The sequence below is a fragment of the Pyrgilauda ruficollis genome, unplaced genomic scaffold (genome assembly GCF_017590135.1).
Source record: "Pyrgilauda ruficollis isolate IOZ18807 unplaced genomic scaffold, ASM1759013v1 scaffold10, whole genome shotgun sequence".
NCBI classification, from domain to species: domain Eukaryota; kingdom Metazoa; phylum Chordata; class Aves; order Passeriformes; family Passeridae; genus Pyrgilauda; species Pyrgilauda ruficollis.
The window spans coordinates 6171959-6193672 of record NW_024508101.1 but is presented as its reverse complement, the minus strand read 5'-3'; the positions used below and the strand labels follow the sequence as shown (position 1 = coordinate 6193672).

General features: G+C 43.0%; 1 protein-coding gene across 29 annotated transcripts in view; it reads right to left on the bottom strand.

Annotated features, from left to right (window-relative positions):
- Positions 1-21714, bottom strand: part of MAGI1 (membrane associated guanylate kinase, WW and PDZ domain containing 1) — a 336557-nt gene that overhangs the window by 71485 nt on the left and 243358 nt on the right. For all 29 annotated transcript variants that reach the window (XM_041464827.1, XM_041464836.1, XM_041464887.1 and 26 more), the window contains exons 3-4: positions 14033-14152; positions 2350-2556 (exon numbers count right to left, since the gene is read on the bottom strand). In XM_041464827.1, the coding sequence (XP_041320761.1) occupies positions 2350-2556; positions 14033-14152 (327 nt within the window). The remainder of the gene's footprint in view (positions 1-2349; positions 2557-14032; positions 14153-21714) is intronic.

The window sequence follows — 21714 nt, the reverse complement described above, 5'->3', positions numbered from 1 at the left end:
CAAGGCTCATCACAGTATCCTTCCAGTCAAAGTCAGTCTGGAGTATTTTATGCTGCATCAGGCCCTTCTCCCTCTAAGGAAATATTTCTGATGCTTGTATCCATGCAGTTTTGAGCTGTATCCATGAAACAATGCTGCTCTTCTCCTCCCATCACTAATCATAGTAAATACTCCCCAATAAACAGGTCTGTGCCCTCACTCCTTCACAGAGAGGTTTTGGCAAACATGGACAAATTCTAAAATGAACCCTGTGTCCACCAAAGGGACTTTCTCTGTTTGGCTCTTGAAGGTGTTGAAAAATTTATGGCAGTACTTCCATATCCCCTGAGAGCATCAGTACAAGCACAGCTTGACAATGCACTGAGCAAAAACCAGAGATTAGTGTCACCCTCTGCCAAGCCCCCAAGGGCTCAAAAGGCTTCACAGACAGAACCTTCCCTGCTCTCCACACCAGAGTCCATGGACATCCTCAGTTCACAGCCCACAGCCCTGAAAACAGCTCCTTCCTCATTCTAGTCTGTGTGCTGCCATTGCCAAAAGAGAGGAACACTGGGAGGAACAGGAAGAAAAACATCTAGACTATATACCCTCAGTGCTTGCTTTTCAGCCCTCCTGGAGTTTGATATTTTTGGGTAGAAGATGACAACATAAAGAAGCGTGAAAGAGTCATCGCCAGATAAAACTGAGAGTACAAACATGCCAAAATCTGGAAAACACAAGTTACTGAGAGGTCTCCTAGGGAGGCAGGAGCATTTTAATATGGCTAGCACACTTTCATGTGAAATAAGCATAAGGAATCACTTTGGTATATGAGAAATAACTCACTTCCTGATTCTGTGCTCATTTATTGAGGGCAAGGGGCCAGGGTGTAATAACATTGTGACAAATGAGCTGCATCTTCCAGTATTTTATCTTGCAAAGGAAAACAAGGAAGAGAAATGATGCTCAAGCTACTTCAGGGACACCAAACCGAGACGGGCAGCAAGGAAATCAAATAACAGATCTCCCACCAGCTTCTTCCCAAAATCAGTTCCCGTGACAAAGGCTGAGGCTGCTGTCATGTCACAACACGTGAGAAACCACCCTCGGTTGGTCAATCAGCTGGTAAGCAGAGACAGAAATTCCAACCTGGGAGAAATTAAGCTGGCTAGAAGCACTTTGAGTTGGAAATGTAGCAGGTAGCAGCCAGTTTGAGTACGACCCTCAAAAGCCATTTGACAGTTTGGCCCAGAGAGGACCACAACTAAATCTCAGCCTAAATCCTTTTAAAGCCCTAAACAAATGTTAGAGCCAGGACATTGGCAGGTGGGAACTGGCAGAACAGATCTTCTGGCTCGTCAGAGGCTGGGAAGGGAAATTTTCATAATGATAGAAAGAGATCAGAGGGAAAAGGACCAGGTGCCAGTTAGGGTGAGCTCCCAAAGCAAGCAGCTGGGAAAGGCATGAAGGTGTGGATAATACTTGCTCAGCACCTGCATCAAAAGGAGCCCTGAAGATGAATTCAGTGATTGAAACTGAGCTGAGGTTACAATGCTCTAAGCACTAACAAATACTAGGCCTGGGGACATGGGGAAGAGCTCTTGTCCCTCAGAGCTTCACAAACTTCCAGTTGATTTCTGTGGAAACTCAATGGATCTCCAATGGTGTTTTACTCTGAATCTGCCTGTACAGCACTTGACTTGAGATTGCAAAGGTTTCCAGTGATCTTTCAGCCAAGGCCTGATGGTAGTCATGGTGGGAGTACTCTGAATCTCTCTGCACAGCACTTGAGATTGCAAAGGTTTCCAGTGATCTTTCAGCCAAGGCCTGATGGTAGTCATGGTGGGAGCAAGGTCTGTGTTCAGCAGGACACAAGACCTTCATGAAATACAGAACTTGCACCCATGCTCCAGATCTCATTCCTGCAGCAAGCAGGCACCTGGAGAAGAGGAACTGGGACAGTAACTGTGTGTGATGGGCAGCTCTAGATGCAAGGAAGGATAAAGGACAGCAACATATTTAGGAAGGAGCAATGAGTAATTCCAAATGTAAACCTGGCTGAGTCATTTCATACTGTCTGTAGCTGTCAACCTTAGCTCAACTCTTCCCTGACCTTTCTGCAGTTAATGGATTTGAACTTTACCACATTTCTGTCTCAACCAGTTCAATCCCACAAGGCCTTTTTGGAAAGACCCAGCTGTGCATGTGTTTGATCACACCTGGGCATCTGCCATTCAGGTGTCGGCCAGCTCTGTTTGACACTGACAGCTTTGCAGAAAACACATTAAAAACAACACCTCCTCTTCAAAATACCCTGCAAAAGCCTTCCCCACGTATTCTAACTGAAGGACAGCGGTATTTTTGCTTTACCTGTGAAGCTACTGCTCATTTCAGGTACATCATCCTCTTCCTCATTCTCTGTATGCACTATGCCAGCATTTTGCATATCATTGTAAGACTTGGTTCGCTTTGGAGTCGACTGCTTGGAGCCAGACTGCAGGTTTTGCAAAGCATTGGTGGAAGTCACTTTCCCACTGAGGGGCTGGCTTGGAGGCTTCGGCGTTCCATAATAGTTACCTAGGCAATAGAGACACATTTGCATCTTCAAAAGAGAACAGTTTATAGCAGTAAGTTTTCTATTTAATTTTCTTTATAGTTCCATTAAAATTTCTGTCCCTCCCCACAGATAAGTATATAAAGAAGCTAACACGTGCTGTTCCCATTTTTGGGGGTGTATACTTCATCTCTACAGCAGACACAGAAATATTTCTTGCCTTTTTAGTTATTCTTGTCGAATCTAAAAGGGGAAGCAATGGTTGTATTGTTTAGGTGCACTGAGTGTACATGGGCTAAAACAAAAGGCAGTCATGGTGAATAGCAAAACTTCATCTCGTTACATCTGAATTTCAATTAGTAGCCTTTTTACATGTGTGCACCCACACAATGCTGTGGCAGATCTGGAGTGAGCCCTGCAGAAAATAAAAAATTCATGACTGCTATCACCAAGAGAAGTGATGAAAGGCTCGATGGCCTGCTTTAGTACACAGGTTCTTTTAGGGGGGATGTTGCATTTGGAAAGCAAACACTATTTTTGCTCTAAAAGAAAACTTAGTTAAAAGAGAGAAAAGGAAAGATACCACATGGCTTTGTTCGAAGAGGAAATTCAGCAGTTGGGTCTGTTTGGGTGGAAGTGAAGAACGAGACCTTAAACCTTAAAGCTAAACTTGAAGGGACACAGATGCACCCTGGGTCATGCCAATACATGCTCATCCAGCTGTGATGGAAACAGTGCAGAGTGCTTGGGCTGCCTCCCTGCCATTTTAAGTGGCCATGGAAGAAACACAGAATAAGTGCACGTTCATTCATGCCAGAACAGCACAGAGGAATTTCACAGGCCCTGTTTCACTTCACCTCCACACCACAGCAGTGCTTGATTTGCCCTAAATATCTCCACAGCAACCTCAGGTCTGGAATCTATTCCCGCAGCCCTGGGAATTACAGGAACTCAGACCCATTGCAAGGTGAATCTTCTAACTATTACACAATGGCCTGTTATAAACAACAGTTTTATATAAAACTACCCAAAACTTTTTCTTTCAGGAATTACTGTTAATTTTTATTTGCCATCTTCAGATTCCAAGGGTAGACATAAAAGTTTTCCCTATGCCCTTTGACATGCCATAACACAAAGGATGCCCTCTCATATAGTTAAATTATGGCAACAGTGCAAAATTCTTCTCTAAAGCATATATTTATTTACATTCTTCATTGATCTCCACATGCTATATATAACCTGAAAGCATTATTTTTCAATTTTTCAGTACATATTTTCTCAGCCACTGTAGGAGAAGATCAGGTTTGAAACCATCTGAGTGACCTGAAGGCGCACAGGTCCATGGGAAGTGATGAGGTGCATCTGCAGGGAACCTGGATGGAGTTGCTACATCAATTTCCACCCTATTTGAGGAGTTGTGGCAGCCTGGTGAAATTCCCAGTGACTACAAAAGCAAAAACAAAATCCCTTTCTTAACAATGGAGGACCCAGGAAGAGGCCAGCCAGCCTCACCTCTGAGCCTGGCAGGATCATGGAGCAGCTCCTCCTTGAAGGAGGATCACCAGGACCCATCAGGATCTGGAATCACCCTGACTTGCAGTGTCAGAGTCCATCTGGGAAAACCATTCAGGAAACACCAGCAATCATCCCCCTCACTGCCTCCTGAGAGGTGAAAAGGTATTTCTCACAGAGCTGAGCCCCAAGCAGGCAGAGCAGCTCCCACCTCCGTGCTGTTACAGCTGGAGGAGCAGGACAGCAACACGTGCAGGTTTGCCTTAACAAGGTGTGCTCCAGCCTGTACACAAGGACGTGGATCCAGCTCCACGGGAGCAGCAACGCTTTCATCTTCTGTTCATCATCTCAGAATCCTAAATGTACATTGATGCATAATTTATGGGGAGAAGGAAATTGCTGCTTCTGGAAAGAGCCTCTAATGGGTACGGAGGCTCCACAAGCAGGTTGCAGTTTCTGCTAGAGAAATAATTCTTATGCTCTACATACTGCAGAACTGTTTTATACAAAAAGAGGAGGAATGGGGGAGAGGGAGTGCAAAGAGAAAATACAACGTAGGTGGCCAAAAAAAAAACCAAAACAAAAAAAAGGATAATTAACCTTGCTCCCATCTACCCTCTTTGGCATTTCTCATGAAGAACAATACTACTCTGGGATTTTTGGGTTTTTTTTTTAGGTTGGTGCTTTGTTTGGTTTTCCAGAAGGAAAAAAAGTTTTCTAAGGATATCACTACTCTGGGATTTTTGGGTTTTTGGGTTTTTTTTTAGGTTGGTGTTTTGTTTGGTTTTCCAGAAGGAAAAAAAGTTTTCTAAGGATATTAACTGCTAAGCAGAGAGAGCCACGTGTGTGCCATACACATGAAAATGACTTTTATTTATAGCACTGCACATCACTATTTTATGCAAAAGTTATTTTGGGTCTGGTTTAACTGGTTAAATTCTTTAGGATGGATGCAACAAAGAGGATGAAGGGGATATATAGATGTTGATAGCAGGGGTTTTATTTCCCCTGGACAAGAGCAAAGCACAGATGACACCATCCCTCCTCCAATTACAGAGAAATGTATTATTACATCTTTAATTTTGTTCCTCTTCAGTTCCTCTAGCAACAGCAAAGCTGGAGTTCCTACCAGTCCACAGAGAGCTGTTCCTCAACAGAAAAATAGGCTTCTCTAAAGTATTTCAGGTTTTCTTACACCAAAATCATGAGTCATTTTTCAAACCAGCCATGGTTGTTGGTACTAACATTAGTGAATAATTAGTCTCTACCAAGACAGTGTGCTGTCTTAGAGGATCCCTGTAAATATAAATGAGCATATAAAAAGAGCAAATGAGAATTTGAAACTGAGCATGGCTCTCCATGTGTGGGGTTTATGGGGAATGTAGCCACCAGGGCTGAACTTTTCTGTTTTCACCACAGGAGGCAGATTAAGCTTGAGTCAATATTCGAAAAAATCAGAGCTCTTCCTTCAGATTCCCACAGGGACAAACAGGTTGGGGAAATAACCCAGCTTATGATGAAAATCTTTAAAAGAATGCTCCAACCCAGTTTCCAGGTGACATGGAAAATGACAGAAAATGGAAATGCTATCTTTCCCTCAAGTTTGCTGGATGCAGTCAGCCCTATTTCTCTTCTCTAAGCAGTTATTTTTGAAGACATGGCATGTGGGCTTGGGCGTGGGAGCAGACACACTATTAGGGGGGACTGGTAAAAATAATCATCAAACCTCATGTTTCATCCTCAAAATTGGAAATAGAAAATATTTACACTGTGACTCAGAAATCCAAACATGCTCCATTAACAACTGACAGTGAACAGCCCAGCAAGAGTTTTACAACACTCAGACTTGACATTATTCGTTCAAATTAAATCTATCAATATTTATGAAGAAACATACATTTAAAAATAGGCTTTAACAGTGTTTTGTGAGCCACTTGTAAGCCCAAAGAAGGGGCTAACTTCATAGCCAGTGTAATTTGTACTGAATATCCAATCAGCTCTAATTATTAACAGCATGTTACATGTGCATACACAAGCATCTGTCATCCCAGAGGATCCCAAAACGTTTTCTGAAGTCAGCACAGCAGTTAGGGCAGGGCTCCCCGGGGTGCTGAGCTCAGGTGAAGCTCTGCAAAACTTCTCAGGATTCTGACCCCAACAGGATGTCTCTGTCCCCCAGACAGTGGAGATTTCCAGGACAAGAGTGCAGGAAATTCTACTTTTCTCTGGAAATGCCAGCTCTGAAGCAGCCAGCGTGGCAGGAGTGGCACATTCCCATGTCCAATTCCTATGGGAACTGGGCCTCTGCCCCTTACCCTCCTCTCAATCATACTTGGATCCTGCCTACAGCACCTGAATTAATAACTAATAACAACCCATTCACTCCACAGATGCACAAACCATTAACTGAATCCCTCGTCAGCACTTTTCACTAACCATTATTTTATTCAGTCCCTTGGTGCTTAAAACTCACTTAACCACAGCTGAAGTTTGATGGCAGCATCTGCAGCCAAATCCATGACTTAATCCATGCACTCTAAAGCACCACTCAGGAGAGTGCGCAAAAATAACAATAATAATGAAAAAACCCAAACAGAAGAGCTATTTGGAATGAGTTAGTTTCTTTTCATCTCCTTATCTTTAAGTGTCGGCAGCTTACACATTTTAGCATCACACCCAGTAATTAGACTTTGGTAACAGCTTATCACAACAATAAGACAAATTCTCATCATCATAACACTTCCTGCTCTGCCAATTCAAGCAGTGATCACAATCAATTAAAGCAATCTACAGCAGCTTCCACCCTGTCCTGAATTAAAGCAAATTTTCTAAAACTTTAAAAGAAAGTTCTCTTGACTGACAATGTTGCTTTTGGAAAATTTCTTATATTTCAAATAACAAAGCATTCTTATTAAGTATTCTCCTAATGGGCAGTAAGTTCACCTTAAATTGTTTGTGTGACCTGAAATTTAAAAACAATTCACAAAAATACACCAACTAATTAAGTAAAATAACTATGAATCTATTCCATAAAACCCTTGAATTCACACCATTGAATTCAATTCCATTTGGGCTGAAAGGACTCCATCCAGCCAAGGTGCTGTTCCTGGAATGGGCAGAAATGCAGAAGAAGAGGGGCAAAATCAAACAGGTTCAAAAGTGGAATGGACACTAAAGCAGAGGGGGAGGAGGAGACCATGGAGACTGCTGGGGTGGGGACAGGGAGCTGACATGGAGAGGGGAAGAAGGCAGAGCAGCTAACTGCAGGGTCAAACTTGAGTCTGAGCATTAATTCTAATGGTGCAATTACAGCAATTGAGGAATGTGCTCCAAAACCACATATCTGAGTTACTTTAACCCGTAGGTGTTTGCTCTGCAGCTGCTATTCTCCTTTCTGGTGGAAAGATGTCTGTGCCTGGGACTGGGAGTGCATTTGTGGCTCAGCAAAGGACCAAGAAGAATTTACTGATTTTTTCTGAATTTACTGATGCCTACATGTGAAGTCTAATTTTGCAGTTATAAAAATCCCAAGAAACTCAAAAGCCTCAGTGCAGCACAGAGGGCCCCGTGTCCATGAGAAGTGCATCTCATCTTCAAAGCAGCCACTCTGTGCTGACAAGGACTCCATTAATAGCTCATGTTTCAAAAAGCACTTCATAGCTTTCTGTCTTGGTGAAAATGGGTATTTTGGGAAAGACACTTGGAGATAAGCAGCAAAATTAAGCAAGGCCTTGACACAAAGACTTGAAATGCAATTATTAATGTAATTGTTTTATTTTCTGAGACTCAGCTGCTCTTCTCTGCACTGCACAAGAATCAAAACAATTGACCCTTAATTTTAGCAGAAGAGCTTCTGCTCATGCAATCCAGCAGGAGTGCCTGTGTCTGATTAGCACAGGATGGATTGGTTCCTGGGAGCAGAGCTCCTGCCATGGTGTTTTGTCTGTTCTCCTCCCAGATCACATTCTGCTACAGATTTCCACATCTAGATGACAGATCTGGCTGCTGTCTGCAGGATTCACCTAGCTGCAACTGCACATTGATTAGCAATTGCCTTGAGGAAATTCAGAGTATCCAGGCAACCAGGAGGAGGCTGAGGATACAGCATCTGGATCGCAAGGAAAACAGGCAATGAAGGAGAGCTCAGAGAAACTAACCTACAAAACACACATTTCCTTGAAATAGAAGATTCTCTGTCAATTTTTGTAGTTATTAATGATGAGGTTAAATGAAAGATCACTTTGGGTTTCTTGTTAAATAAGCCAAACTGTTATAAACTGCACATTTCAAATAGGTCTGAAATTTAATATATACTCCAATTAGTGTCCTAAAGGCAGTGGCAGCACAGGAGAAAGTCACCCACAGAACAAATCACTCTTATTCTGATTTTTACTGTGTTATTACTAGGTGTTGCCACATGCCATTGTTAGCACTCATGTACAAGTGCATCCAAGCACATTTAAGGCATGGAAAAATCCTAAACCAAAGCAGTGATACTAAAAGTAATAAACAAACAGTACAACCTTGTTAGCATGGACCAGGAGGGGGCTGAGAAGGCTCAGGGTGTTCCATGAGACCAGCTGTGTTATATCAATTGCTATATCCACATTCAATTAGATTTAAAAAAAATCATAGGGACCATAAATAAACATGTACTTGTGTATGGTGCATACAGAGAGCAGGAGAAGCAGCTGGAAACACCCTACCTAGCACAGAGCTGTAGGAATAAAGAAACACCCTGTCAAGCCAACTCTTCTTGCAAATAGTTAAATATTTATATATCGAGTCCCACCATGAGGATGTGCCCCATTAGCACCTCCCCTCTCTGGAAGGTGAGGCAGTGAGCTCTGCAGGCAGGGAAATGCTGCACTCTGGGGAGGCCAGGCTGCCTCTGCACAGGAGCTGGGGAACACCAGCAAGAAGCAGACACTGCTGGAGAGCCACAACAACACCCTGTACCAAAAAAAAAAAAAACCAATGCCAAAATGTGCCTGGACTGCTAGGAACAGCCTTCAACACAACTATGATTACACAGTAAATGATTCCTGAAATAATCTGAACTCTAACTTAAGAAGAAAGCAACTAATTCACCATATCTCTTTTTTGCCAGAGGTGTTTGGGAACCTTTTCCCTGAGGTTTGTGTTTTAAACCACGACTGCTAATGAACCATTGCTGACAGAGCTCACATTGAAAAATTTGTTATTGAAAGAGCAGAGAGAGGGAGAAGCCAGTCAGGAATGCTGCAGGAAATTCAAAGCCACTCTAAACCCCTATCAGATATTAGAATATTTGCTTTTACAGAACAAGAGTTACTCAGGTACCACTTCAGCTGTTTGCAGAATGAAGCATTGTTATCAGGTGACACTTCAGTACAGCAGCACTCATGCTTAGTTAGCACTGATAATTGTGCATATACACAACAAGGTGTTGCCTTTTTTTCTCTACCACTGGTTTAAAAAATAACAAGACAAAATCAAGCAAAGTATTAAGAGCCAAAACCAGAAGAGGAATCATTCTGCAGTGCACAGCTATTAGTATGTGGATATTCAGTGTGACACATTATAATGGTGCTGAAGAGGCCATTATGATTTATTGAGACAATCTCTAGTCTGGAGACAAAAATCAGCAGATCTGATCTGATTAAACAGAACGTGTTTTACACCTGCACAGGCATCCCCAGCATCTGCCACCCTTCCTCTCCCATCTTCCCCTCGTGTTCTGCCCACCACAGGCTCAGCTCTCATTTCCAGGTGGGACTGAGCTGGTGACACCCACAGGCTGTGAAGGCACCAGCAAAAAAAATCCACCCATTTTGCTAAAGCAGCTGGGGTAGTGTGGCTGCTGCAGAGAAGCCCAAGGAGAGCCAGCACATCAGATAAATTAGGCTAAGACATCTTGATTTGAAGCATGTTGCTGAATACACCTCTCTACTTGGGCTGAAATTCAAACTGCACTATTAATGTAATTTATTACAATCATTAAGTACCACAATTGGAGACCCTGTCTACAGTAGCTAGTTTTATATACTTTGAAAATGTTAGCAAGTCACCCCATTACATCTAAGTCATGAGACTAATGTGGATTACTTATTACTTCTCTTGGCAATCACATAACACTTGTCCTGAGAATGAAAGATGATGCCTTGACAATAATACTCTATAATGTAATAACCCTTCACATGTTATAAAGTGCAGCACTTTTTCTTTTGAGGATCACTAAGTGCTGGGCAGGCATTCACTCACACAGCCTCACCAAAGCCTGGTGATACAGCCATCCCCATTCCAAATCCAGCCACCCTGCTCATGTCCCTGCGTGCCTCTGCACAGCTCCCATCTGCAGGGCTGAATGCCTGAATGCAGCACAGCCCTCCAGAACAGCCTGGCTTCCACTCTCCCCCTCCTATTTCAAACTGCAGATAGCTGCAGGCACAGGGTATCTGCTGAAATATTAATGAGCACAGAAGTAAGTGTTGTTTTAATATTCTTCAGGCCAGTAACCTGAAGTACAGAGCAGCTACCTGATCTGCCCAGGGCCACTCAGCAGCTGGGGAAAAAATGGGAATTAAATCTGGAAGCTGTGCTCAAAACAGCCCTCCCCTGGGGTGCCTGTGAGAGCCTGCAATTCAAATGCAGAAGTAATTGCTAAATAATTAGTAACCTACACAATTACTTCCATGCATCCATCAGTATTTTCTGCCCTGAAGGAGCAGTCAATAAATGCCTGAGACCACAATTACAGTGATTTCCTATCCACCAGAAGGCCTAGACGATGTGCAGCCTAAAAAGAATTTTCCTTCCTACCAAATATTGTCAATGGGAATTTCTAACTGGCTTGCAAGGGTTGTGTGCAGCACACACGTGGGGCAAAATCACCAATACTGGGGCAGCAGCGCAGCTTTGGGCAGGTCTTCCAGCTCCAGCTGCTGGATTCATGTGATCAACATGCAGCTTTCATCAGGGGAGGAAAGGAGATGTTTCTGGGCTTTATGGTTAACAATCAGGATGTTAAAAGCCAAACTGAAAACCTCAGGAATTAAGGCTTGCCAATGCCCCCTCCCACCTGATTACATTTTTTGAAGCCTTTTGGGTGCAGAACACACCAGGGAGATGAGAGGTGACCAGAACAGCAGCTGCCATGCCTGCTCTGCCTTCACTGGGATATGAATCAAAAGCTGCCCAGAGGAACCTATTTGCAGTGCACCAGAAGAAATAATAATGGCATTACGAAGCCCTGCAGGTCAGCAACACCTCTTTTCTCCTGTTCAGCTTGCACTTTCTCTTTTTGCAATTAGAGCACTTTCAAAACCCAGGTTGTTCTTTGAAAACCTGATACACTCTCATACTTTTTTATGGTTTCCAACTGTCCTCTTCTGCTTGTTCTCTCTTCTTTCCAAATCAATACTATCTGTATCAGCATCGAAGCCCTGTGTATTACCCCTCTTCTGATGCCTCCCTGTTTTCCAATCTTTCTCCCCAGAATTCTCTTCAGTAACTATTATTACATGTTTCTGTTACCTCTTCTTCTGTGAGGTTTTTCCCAGCGACAGTATCCAGGTGACTTTGTGTCCATCTTTCCCACCACCATGTACTGATGTTTACAAGGCCAGAAGGGTCCTTGGGACCATGGTGACCCCAAACCACAACCTGCTCGAGCCACATGAGCTTGTGGCTGGCACATGAAAACTTCCCCACTCCTCATCCCTGCAGTCCATTTCACAGTAGTCCTCTTCCTTCATCTCTAAATCATTTGAGAGCACTAAATCACAGGCAACCCCATCTCTTCAATTGTTCTTATTTCTCCTCAGCACAGCAGGTAGAAGATTATTTCCTTGTGTTGGGTTTTATTTCTCTGATTCAGAATAAGCAATCACCAATCAAAAATACAGTCAAATTTATCATGGTGGAACACTTACTAAAAAAAAATATGGCAGCAAAATGCAGCAAAAAAACAAGTGATAATTAAAATATCTAAGACTTTAAAGCTGGACAATAACAGAGATTTGGCCATTAAAAGTCTAACTTGCTTTGTGGTTTGGGTTTTTGGCAGATATTTTTTTATAGACAAAATTGCTTGCGATTGCAACATCAAGTCTGAATCATCCCAGCTTCCAAGATCTAATCAAGATCAACACTGTCTTGATCAATACAGCTGTAAAATAAGATTTCCCAAAAAAAGTACAACAAAGCCATTAAAGAAATCTCGGAAGGCAGCAAAATAATTTCTTTAAGCCGTAAGTGAAAAATGAACTCTATTTATTTCACATTACAATCAAACAGTAATGTGTCTTGATGCATATGTGCACATATGCTTCATCATTATTTGCTTTATTCTTATTGATTTTTCCTTCCATGGGCCAGCACTCCAGAACCACAATGCACCAGCATCACTGATGTCAATGGGGAAAGAAGCTTCGCAGCACTTCTGACAAATTATTCCTCTAAAGTTCAGGCACTTCTATCACCCACAGAAATGAAATACACATTAGACTTATGAGAAATCAACCTCATCTCCAGCAACTGAAAAGAGCAAGCCATGAAACCTAAACAGTTTAGCTGCTGCTGCATATAATCACATAAGCAATGAAACGACCGTGTTATAACTGTCCCAGATGGATTCAGCATTTCCTGAGAACTAATTCCCAGCATGTCCCAGGAGCCAGCTTACAGACAGTTACCCATTTTGTCTTTCCAAGTGGAAAGGTCACTAGAACAAATAGATCAGGAAGCAATGGCGAGGCCTTTCAGCTGATCTATTTCAAGCACCACGACAAAGAAAACTAATTTGGTGTTATAATTAGAAACACAGAGAGGAAAAAGCTCATTTTGGAGAAGAGCTGCTGCTGGAACGTTAGCATTGGTGCTGATGGAGCTAATCAGCTCAGAGAAGTGGAAGAGTGAAACCAAATTATACATTTAGCATCTTCATGCAAACCAGGTCTGCAGCTGGGAATGAGCATAAGGTTTAAAGGTGCCCTTAAAAAGGAGTTTGTAAAGAAATAGGCAAACAGTATTTCAGAACTCTTTCTTCAGACCCTGAAGACCAAAACCACATGCCACAATTTTTTCTGCTCATGTTTGATGACTACTTTTCAAAGACTTTTGGCTAGTTGTGTGTAGTTTGTATTTTTAAATGTATTCCATATTTCTTATTATAAAGAATAACTAGAATAAGGCTGCAAGGATAGGGCTTTTTCAATCTCTCAGATTTACAGAAATAACCATTAAACTTCTTTCAAATGGAAATATAAAATGACTGAGCTGAAGTACACTGGAAGGATTTTCAAACCTGTTTTCATTGTCTTGTCAAGAGGTACATTTGAGTGTTCTCCTGAGGAAAAAAACCCAACCCACTCCAAAAGGAGTTTTCAATTTAAAGGAGCTACAGACTGCAGATTTAGTTACACAGATCCTATTGTGTACCTAAAAATGGCCAATTTGCCTTGCATTTCTCTGGAGCTGTTTTTGCTCTCACCCTGGTGACATTTCAGTGCCCCTTGGCTGTCTCAGTCAGTACTGTTGTTGGCAAAGTTGTGCTGTAAAAAGGATCAACACAGTGACCCAAGTTAGAAGCAATTATCCAAGAATAAGGAAAAAACAACCCAAAAGCAGTGCATCATGTAGCTGCATGGTGACGCACAACTGGGTGATGAAGGAAGTGTATTTAGGGAAGATGGAAGGAAAGAAAAAGATCAGGAGGAAAGAAAAACTGAACAAGGAGGTGAGCTCCAGTGAACACAAAGGATAAATGCATACTGGCCCACTACGTTACAGGATTATATATTGGATTTTCCTGGCCTACTGTTGATCTTTTCAGGCAGTTAACTTGAAGGCAGAATTAAAAGCACAGCAAAACTGGAATTCCCTCTCTCAGGTTCCAGAGAAAATGGAAGCAGAGCACTGGGATGGAAAGCAAGGTCCTAACTTGAGCGAGGGTGATGCACATGTGGTGTCCCACCAGGGGCTTTTTCACTGTCCCTGGCTCCATACCTTCATAAGTTCCTACTTCCAGAAGGGTCCCACTTCTCTCCAACTCCAGGAATTCCTCCACAGTCAGAAAGTTATAGTCCACACCAGGCACTTCTCCTTCTCTTGGAGGGCGGGTTGTGCCTGAAAGGAAAAATCAGAACGTTATTACTGTTGCTTTCTTGTCAAGAGTTAAAAGGGACACTAACAAATTTTCACAAAGATACAAGAGTATCTGTAAAACACAGTTCTGTGAGCTACAAGGGCCAAAGAAGTTTGAAGTTAGGAGCCCATGTAAAAACAAGACATAGATTTCAGGTTGAACCGGTGACACCAACTGGAACAAAACAACTGAGGGATGTTTCTTGTGTTCTCAGAAAGACTCTAGCAAAGAAATCTCTCATCTCTGTGTCCAGAAACACAGCTGGAAATGTTTGGTACTGGGAATATGCCAGCAATTACTTTCCTGCTGTTAGCATTGTCTCTCATACTTCGCTAAAACTGCAATCTGTATTACCAGATAAGGCAAGATATTTTCCAGGTCCCATTACTTCTGTATCACTAGCTCATCAAATGTTCTCTCACATCATAAACATAATTTCTCCCTTGTTTCTTCTAACTGTTTTATCTCTATTCATGCTATCATTTTTTATTCAGCATTAAAAAGTACCATGAGACAGTATTGATGCACCATCCACACATGCTCACTGAAGAGACAACCTGACAACTCTTCTCACAGAAGTTCACCTACAAGCTGGTTCCAGTTCAGGAATACTTTTGAGCAATAAGTCACACTCAGTCTCTCTCTCCAGCACTCGACAATTTCTGTAGTGCCCATGGAGAACTGGCTCTGATCACTGCCACTCTGCCAGCTCTGAAACTCTTGTCCCTTCTGGCCAATTTACAGCACTCTGAAGCACAGTGTAAGATGAGTCATTTCATAACCTTTTTCCTAAGATAACTTGGGATGCTGCATTTTAGGTCACTGAGCACAACTTAATTGATAAGGATCTGTTTCTGTTCAATAGCCTTTATTTTCCATGACTCTGGATTCTGTACATCTGAGATTAAATATAAATGACAGACTTACAGATGTACAGGAAACTGAATTTTGGAAGAAAGACCAGAGTTACAGAGTTGGAGGTGTCTGAATGCTGTGGCTGAAACCAGTCTGGGAAAACTTCAGAGACGTGGAAACCATACCTAACATTTAACAAAGCATAATTTCTCACTTCTGAGGGATGCTTCTGGCCCCTGGGCAGTGTCTTCTCAGTGCATACAATTTCTTAAACCCTTTATAAAAGGACAGAAGAAAGAATAAAGAAGCTGAGCTTCCAAAAACTAATTGGGAAGATTCCAGTTCTCAGAAGTTGAAAGAGCATAAATTTACCATGCCTGCATCTGGCAAATGTTTTCCTCAAGTGCCAGGAAAGCGGAAAGTCTGCTTATCTCCTATTCATCTGAGAGACTGCTCAAGAGGTCAGTCTTGACAGAGTGACACCCTTGAAAAGACTATCACTAGATTAATTTCCTTGATTGACATCCACTTTCTCTAACATCCTCCATTCCTTGTTTCAAAATAGAAACTCTCTTTTTTATTATTTACCATCAGCCTTCAGAGAGTCTATAAATTCCTGTGCTTTTTTCCATCATTCCTCCTCTTGGAGCTTATCCTTATAGTAAGGCTACAACATTTTCCTGGGTAGATGGTAACAGAAGACAATTTCCTTTCACAGATATAGTCCAGAGAAATGCAGGAGCTGCATCCTGTGCCCCTCTCTGCCCCATGCTGGTGCTTCCATCCCAAGGCAGGCAGGCAGAGAGGCTCACTCAGGTCCCTCCCTGGCACACCAGGAGCAAGGAGCACACACCCAGCAGCCAGGATGATCACAGCCCAGATGCCACATGTCCTCCCTGGGCACTGACATTGCCACGGAGGCTGTGAGGACCCTCCCAGGGCATCGTGTCTGGTGGCCACCGGCACATTCCCCCAAACCTGGCCGTGAGTGGGAAGCAAGAAGGATGAAAAGCCACATCAATAACTCTGACCAGTGGAATGCTGTAGCTGTCCCATGCCCAGAGCACAATGGAAGTGAGAATTAGACTCTCCAGCACTGCTCATCAATCAGTCAAACCTCACCCCCAGCCACGTGAGCCAAATGACAAAGATCAGGACTTGTGTTTTCCCAATAACTACTGATAAGACAAAGATCAGGGAACTTCAGGATTGCTTTCACCTTATCTTTTAAAGCCTCTTCTTCTCTTTATCTCTATCTTCCCACAGAGCATATTTATTAATCATTTTTTCCCTTCCTTCTGAATTTTTATAGCGGTGAAATTGCAGTCAGCAGTTTACTAGTGCTGGCTGCCTATTTGACATGACAATTATATCTCTGCCATAATTCCTCTGAGCCATTTTAATGGATCTATTTGTTTCATCTCAGTGTTCTTAATTTCCTGAATATGTCCAAGTCAAAAAAACCGCAGCTGTGCCGGCTATCAGCGCGACTGCCTGCAACACACGCAGAAAGCATTAGGAAAGTCACCACAGAAAAGGAAAACATTGCATCACAGAGATAACATTTGTCACCTCAGCTGGTCCTCAGCAGCAAACCCAGGGAAAATAAAAACTGCTCTGGCTGGGATATCTTATCTGGGCAAAGGCGAAAAACCCAACAACTTTCCATGCTGCTGTCTGGAGCAGAGATTGCTTGCAGATGCTCCGGCTGTTATCCTGCTCCACATCTGAGCAAGTGTTCCTGCGTGCAATTCAGGAAGGCAGGGGGAAGGGAAAACCCGCCTCCGTTTTTCTTGTAGCAGAATGACAGGCTGCCGGCTGGACACACGCCTGGCAGATGGCATTTCAAAGAGTTTTCATGAACCATCTGGGATGTGTACAATGATTACAAACCACACTTACAACAAAGCCAGAAGGGCTGCTTCGCAAGGGGGGTGGGGGGAGAGGGCGGGCGGCAAGAGAGGGGGGAAGAAAAGAAAGCCAAGAGGCACAAACTCCATGACTTTTCCCAGGCACAGGACTCTGGGAATAATCAGCACCTTCCAGCCAGAGCCCTCTCACAGCCTGGAACAACTGCTCCAAGGCTGTGCAGCTTGTGTGTGCACAGGCCAGCACCATCACAGCCTGCTAGCCACCACTGGGGCTCTCTGCTGATCAACTCCAATTGCAATTAAGCCTCCCATCGCTAGCGTGGCTTAATTATGTACAAAAGCTAAGTGTGTCTAACCTCCTTCCCCCTTTAAATTGCATTTCAACATCCTTACCACAGGATGGTCTTCAGTGAAGGGGATGACTGTACTTTTTATCAGAGCTAATAGCAGGTCAGACCACTGCTAATGGCAGAATAAATTGAGCACAATGAGAGCTGTGTTTAGCCCAAACAAAAGATAAGATACTCCACTCGAGAAGATGAGCCAATCATATTTAAATATGTTTACTTGCCTGTCTTGTTTGCATTGGAAATATTAAGTGGCATGAAATCTTATTGCCTTTAGGTACCAATTTAGCTAATTAATTTGAGCTATGTCCATTGTGTTACTACCTCAGAATTGCTAATGCTGCAACAAGAAGGAACTGGAGGGGAAACTGAGTGGCTACCAACTCCTGCTGCACATTTAATGGTTCGAAAGCTTTCAGTCTTATTTGGCTAGCATATCCCACAGCATACACAACTAGTTAGGTACGTTGCATTCACAGGGGAATTCCTCAAATTTCCTGTAACCACAGAAGACTTAAGAAAACAAACAAACAAAAAAATGCTACTGGTAGCATTGCAGTTTTTACTTTCTCTCGTGGGCTGGGGAAGTAAAACTACATCTAACATGAGTGGCTCAGATGAAATGTTTGCCCAGCTGTTGGTTTGGTTATCACCCCCAAGCTATCTGCATCCCAGTTTATTCATGCATCCCTAATGCCTGGGCCACAGGAGAGGGATCTCCTCATGGGCTGGAGACCCCCCCGAGAAACTGCTTCTGGACACAGGTGAGTTTGCTCAAGGAGAGCTCAGTGCTGTACATGAGCTAATTAGAGCTTGTGCACACATGCCTAGAACAACTGGGCTGTGGCTCAGATGTACTGATGACTATCAGCTACTATGCTGAATAATTTAAGTGGCCATTTAAAAGACAAATAGCTTCTGCTGTTGTGCTGCCTATCAACCATGCTGACACTCACCCAACACGAGCCTCAATTATGCTATGGCCATTCTGTTAATATACAACTCAGGGGCTGTTTAGTTCTTTATCAATCTAACAGGGCTTCAAGTTAAGCTGTTAATATTCACTGATGCCCTGCTGCTAAATTAATCAGAGTCTTGCTTATTGTAATCTAAAAACAAGACTTAATGGGGTTGCAGTCACTTCAATTGCTTCCAAGTAAAAAGAAAAAATGTTCTTGGGCAGTAATACTGTGAGTGTGAACCAAAAACAGCCCCTAGCAAGTCATTTGGAATTCACCATTTCAAGTTCAGAATACCTACAACTCCCATTTGCAAAGCAGTAATTTCTGCAAACCCCTTCTCCAGTTCCACTGGCTGGGAGTGACAATCTGGTGAGCCACCAAAATACATCTCATCAAACCACAAGCCATTTGCTCCTCATCTGCACTGACCAGCATCTCTTAAAATGACAGCTAATGTGGGAGCTGTACACTCAAAGTAATGATAATAGTTGCTACAACCATATTTTATACAGGCTCAAGCCACTGGTGGTCACCAGCAGGGGGTGGAACTGCAGGAAATAAGGATTTAATATGAAGTGTGCAGGGATGCTCCTGGCTCAGGAGGCTGCAAGGCCAAGTGCTGCTGTGGGAGGGTTGGGAAGGCAGGGTGCTGCTCTTCCCATTGCTCTGAAAAACTGGTATTTTTGTTCATTCAGCAAGAAGACACTGCTTTCATCACCTGCATGGAAAAAGCCATCAGCTGCCAAAGAAGAAACATATTAGGAAAACCAGCCCCTTTTCCCTCCCACTGTGTTTGGAGGTCACCTTCTTCCCTCCCATCACAGGGTAATTTGGAGAGGCTGTTTGGCTCTCCTGCATCTGTCATCTATGGTGCCAGATAACTGGAAGGCAGAACAAACTTCACAGACCTGCTAATAGCAAATGGAGAAGGGGAAAGGCAGAGACAGCCTGCTCTCACTCCAGAAGAGAGAACCTGATCAGCAGCCAAGCTCAAGGCAGAACTTATCAGCAGCACAGTACTAAAAACAGCCTTATCCACATTCACAAAAATAAAGTGTAACCTGTCTGCAAGAAGACACTGTACACGGAACTACCTTATCTTATTGACTTCTGGGGTCACTCAAACTAAGAATACCTTATTTTTCCCCAACAGAAGTAAAAGGAATTGTATTTGGACATTGTTGTGCAATCCATTATACACTGTAACCCCATGTACCTGTGGTAAGGGGTCATTCATAGCCGTAACGACATAAAATATGGGCATTTCAGACAGGCCCAATCTGTTACAAACCAAACACACTCAGCTTATAAATACAATTTTCTCCTGAAACTTGAAATTCAGGAATCCCATTCTGGGATTTTAAATTCATCTGTCCCTTCTCCAGCCAGCTACTTGACACCTATAAACCCCAAGAATGTGACAAGCATTCAAGGTGTCTTGGTGGAGGAGTAGAAATTCAACCCAAAGAAGAATGTTAGAAATTAATTCCCAGCCCTGTTAATGTTGAACACTCAGGAAGAGATGCTGATTGACTCTTCCTGGCCACACACACAACTGCAGGAATAAAAGCAAATTTCTGCCACTGTGGTCAGCAGGAACGACTGATTAAACCCAGACAGAACTGAGCTCACCAAGACAGAACTGTCTTTCTACAGACACGTTTCAGAGAGAAATGCATTTCATGGCCGCAGTCTACAGCAATTTTTCTTCCATGAGGGAGATGGAAGGGATTTTTATAGAAAAGCTCCTTCTCCCACCTGCCTTTCCAGCGAGTGGCCAAAGAAGGATCGCAGAGCAGCAGCTTGTGAGGAACCCCTCTTGCTCTGTGCCAGCCACACACCAGTGCTGGCAGGCTGACCCTCAGCACACACAGAAGATGCTCTCCCCTCTCCGAGGTGCTGTGTCCAGCTCATCTCCCTGCCCTTCTCTCAAAGAAGCACGGACTGCCCCGAGCCTCCCTGGAGAAGTGATTCAGCCAAGCCACAGCTCAGATTGTGTAAACCCTCCAGGCAGAAAGTTATTTTTGTCCTTTATAAATCTATTTTTGGTGTTTCAGTGGCCTTCCCCGACACCACATAGGAGCACAGATAATCTCCAACACATTTATCCTCAGAGCGCTCCGAGGTAGAGAGAGTGGGTTTGTTTCCGGTTAATAGCACAAGACCAGCCAAACCCAGGCTCTCAAAGGACTCCAGGAACCTAATTCTGGAGAAATCAATGGGATTTGGGAAACCCTACAGATCAGGATCAGGGCCTAACGGATTAAAAGGGACAAAAATAACTTGCCACCGTGTCAGGGCATTGCAAGCTCATGTGTATGTGTGGTGAAACACCACGCCAAGGCCAGGCACGGCCAATTCAGCAGGAGGGGCTCACTCCCCACTGTAATATCATCTTAAAAAAACCTGATAATTAACTGACAATGAGAACTAAGGGTATAAAAACTGCCACATTCCCCAAGAAAGCCACTGTAAAAAGACCTGTCTAAGGATCTATGCCAAATATTCCAACAGAGCATCACCCCCCTGACCTAAGTACCACCAGTGGTTCTACTGCCATGTGGCACCTGCTAATGCAGTCACAGCCTCTTCATGTGTCCTTCAGAGCATTCATTTGCGTTCTCCTAAGCAAAGAAAGGAGTATTCTGGCACCAAATAAAGCATAAATAATAAATATTATCGGGTTCACAACAGCAGCAGCTCTAGATGCCTTTCTTTGAGTGATTGCTGTTACCTCAGCAGACACCTGCAGCCAAATCCCTCTTATTTCCCACGAGGTGGGACACCCACCAAGAAGATTAAACTTCATGAACTAATGAGTTTGCCATTAATCCCGTGTTCCTAGAGTCCAACAGCATGACATCCACTAATTTAAATTGTGAACTACTGATGAAAAAGCCAACTATGTACCTCCTTGGCAAGAATACCTTAGCTGTAACTATGCACAGTTCTGTTCATTCTAATATATGGATTAGTATAATAAGGAGTAATTTTATAAATCAATACAGCTGTAGTAATGAGATTGCACTGTAATGTTCTGCTTCTAAATACTGGCACAGAAATGAATGAAAATTGCCATTTGTCTGAGCGTGGATGCAACTTACAGAAAGTGGAATTAGCTGAAATAAATTAACAAGGTGATTATGTACAAGCACTTATATTCTGTTTCTCTCATATATACATTTTTAGAAGCTTAGATAATTCTGCAGCCATGGCACACACCTTTATTTCAAAAGGTCCACCTTTCATCTTTGTAAAAATTATAATAGTTATTTTCAGTATAAATGTCTGTCTTGGGAAAGGTTAGCTGAGGGTGGTAAATTAAATACATACACTGGCTAATTGCAGAGCATCCTGAGTAGCTGGTTATTTTTAATCCTGTAGATCATTCACTCTGGGCTATTTCCACCCAAGCCCAGCCTGACCCCTGAGGTGCTTCCACATCAGTCACCTGCAGCCTCACCAGGCTGAGGCAGAGCAGTGGAAAAGCACAAAGGGGATTCAGATG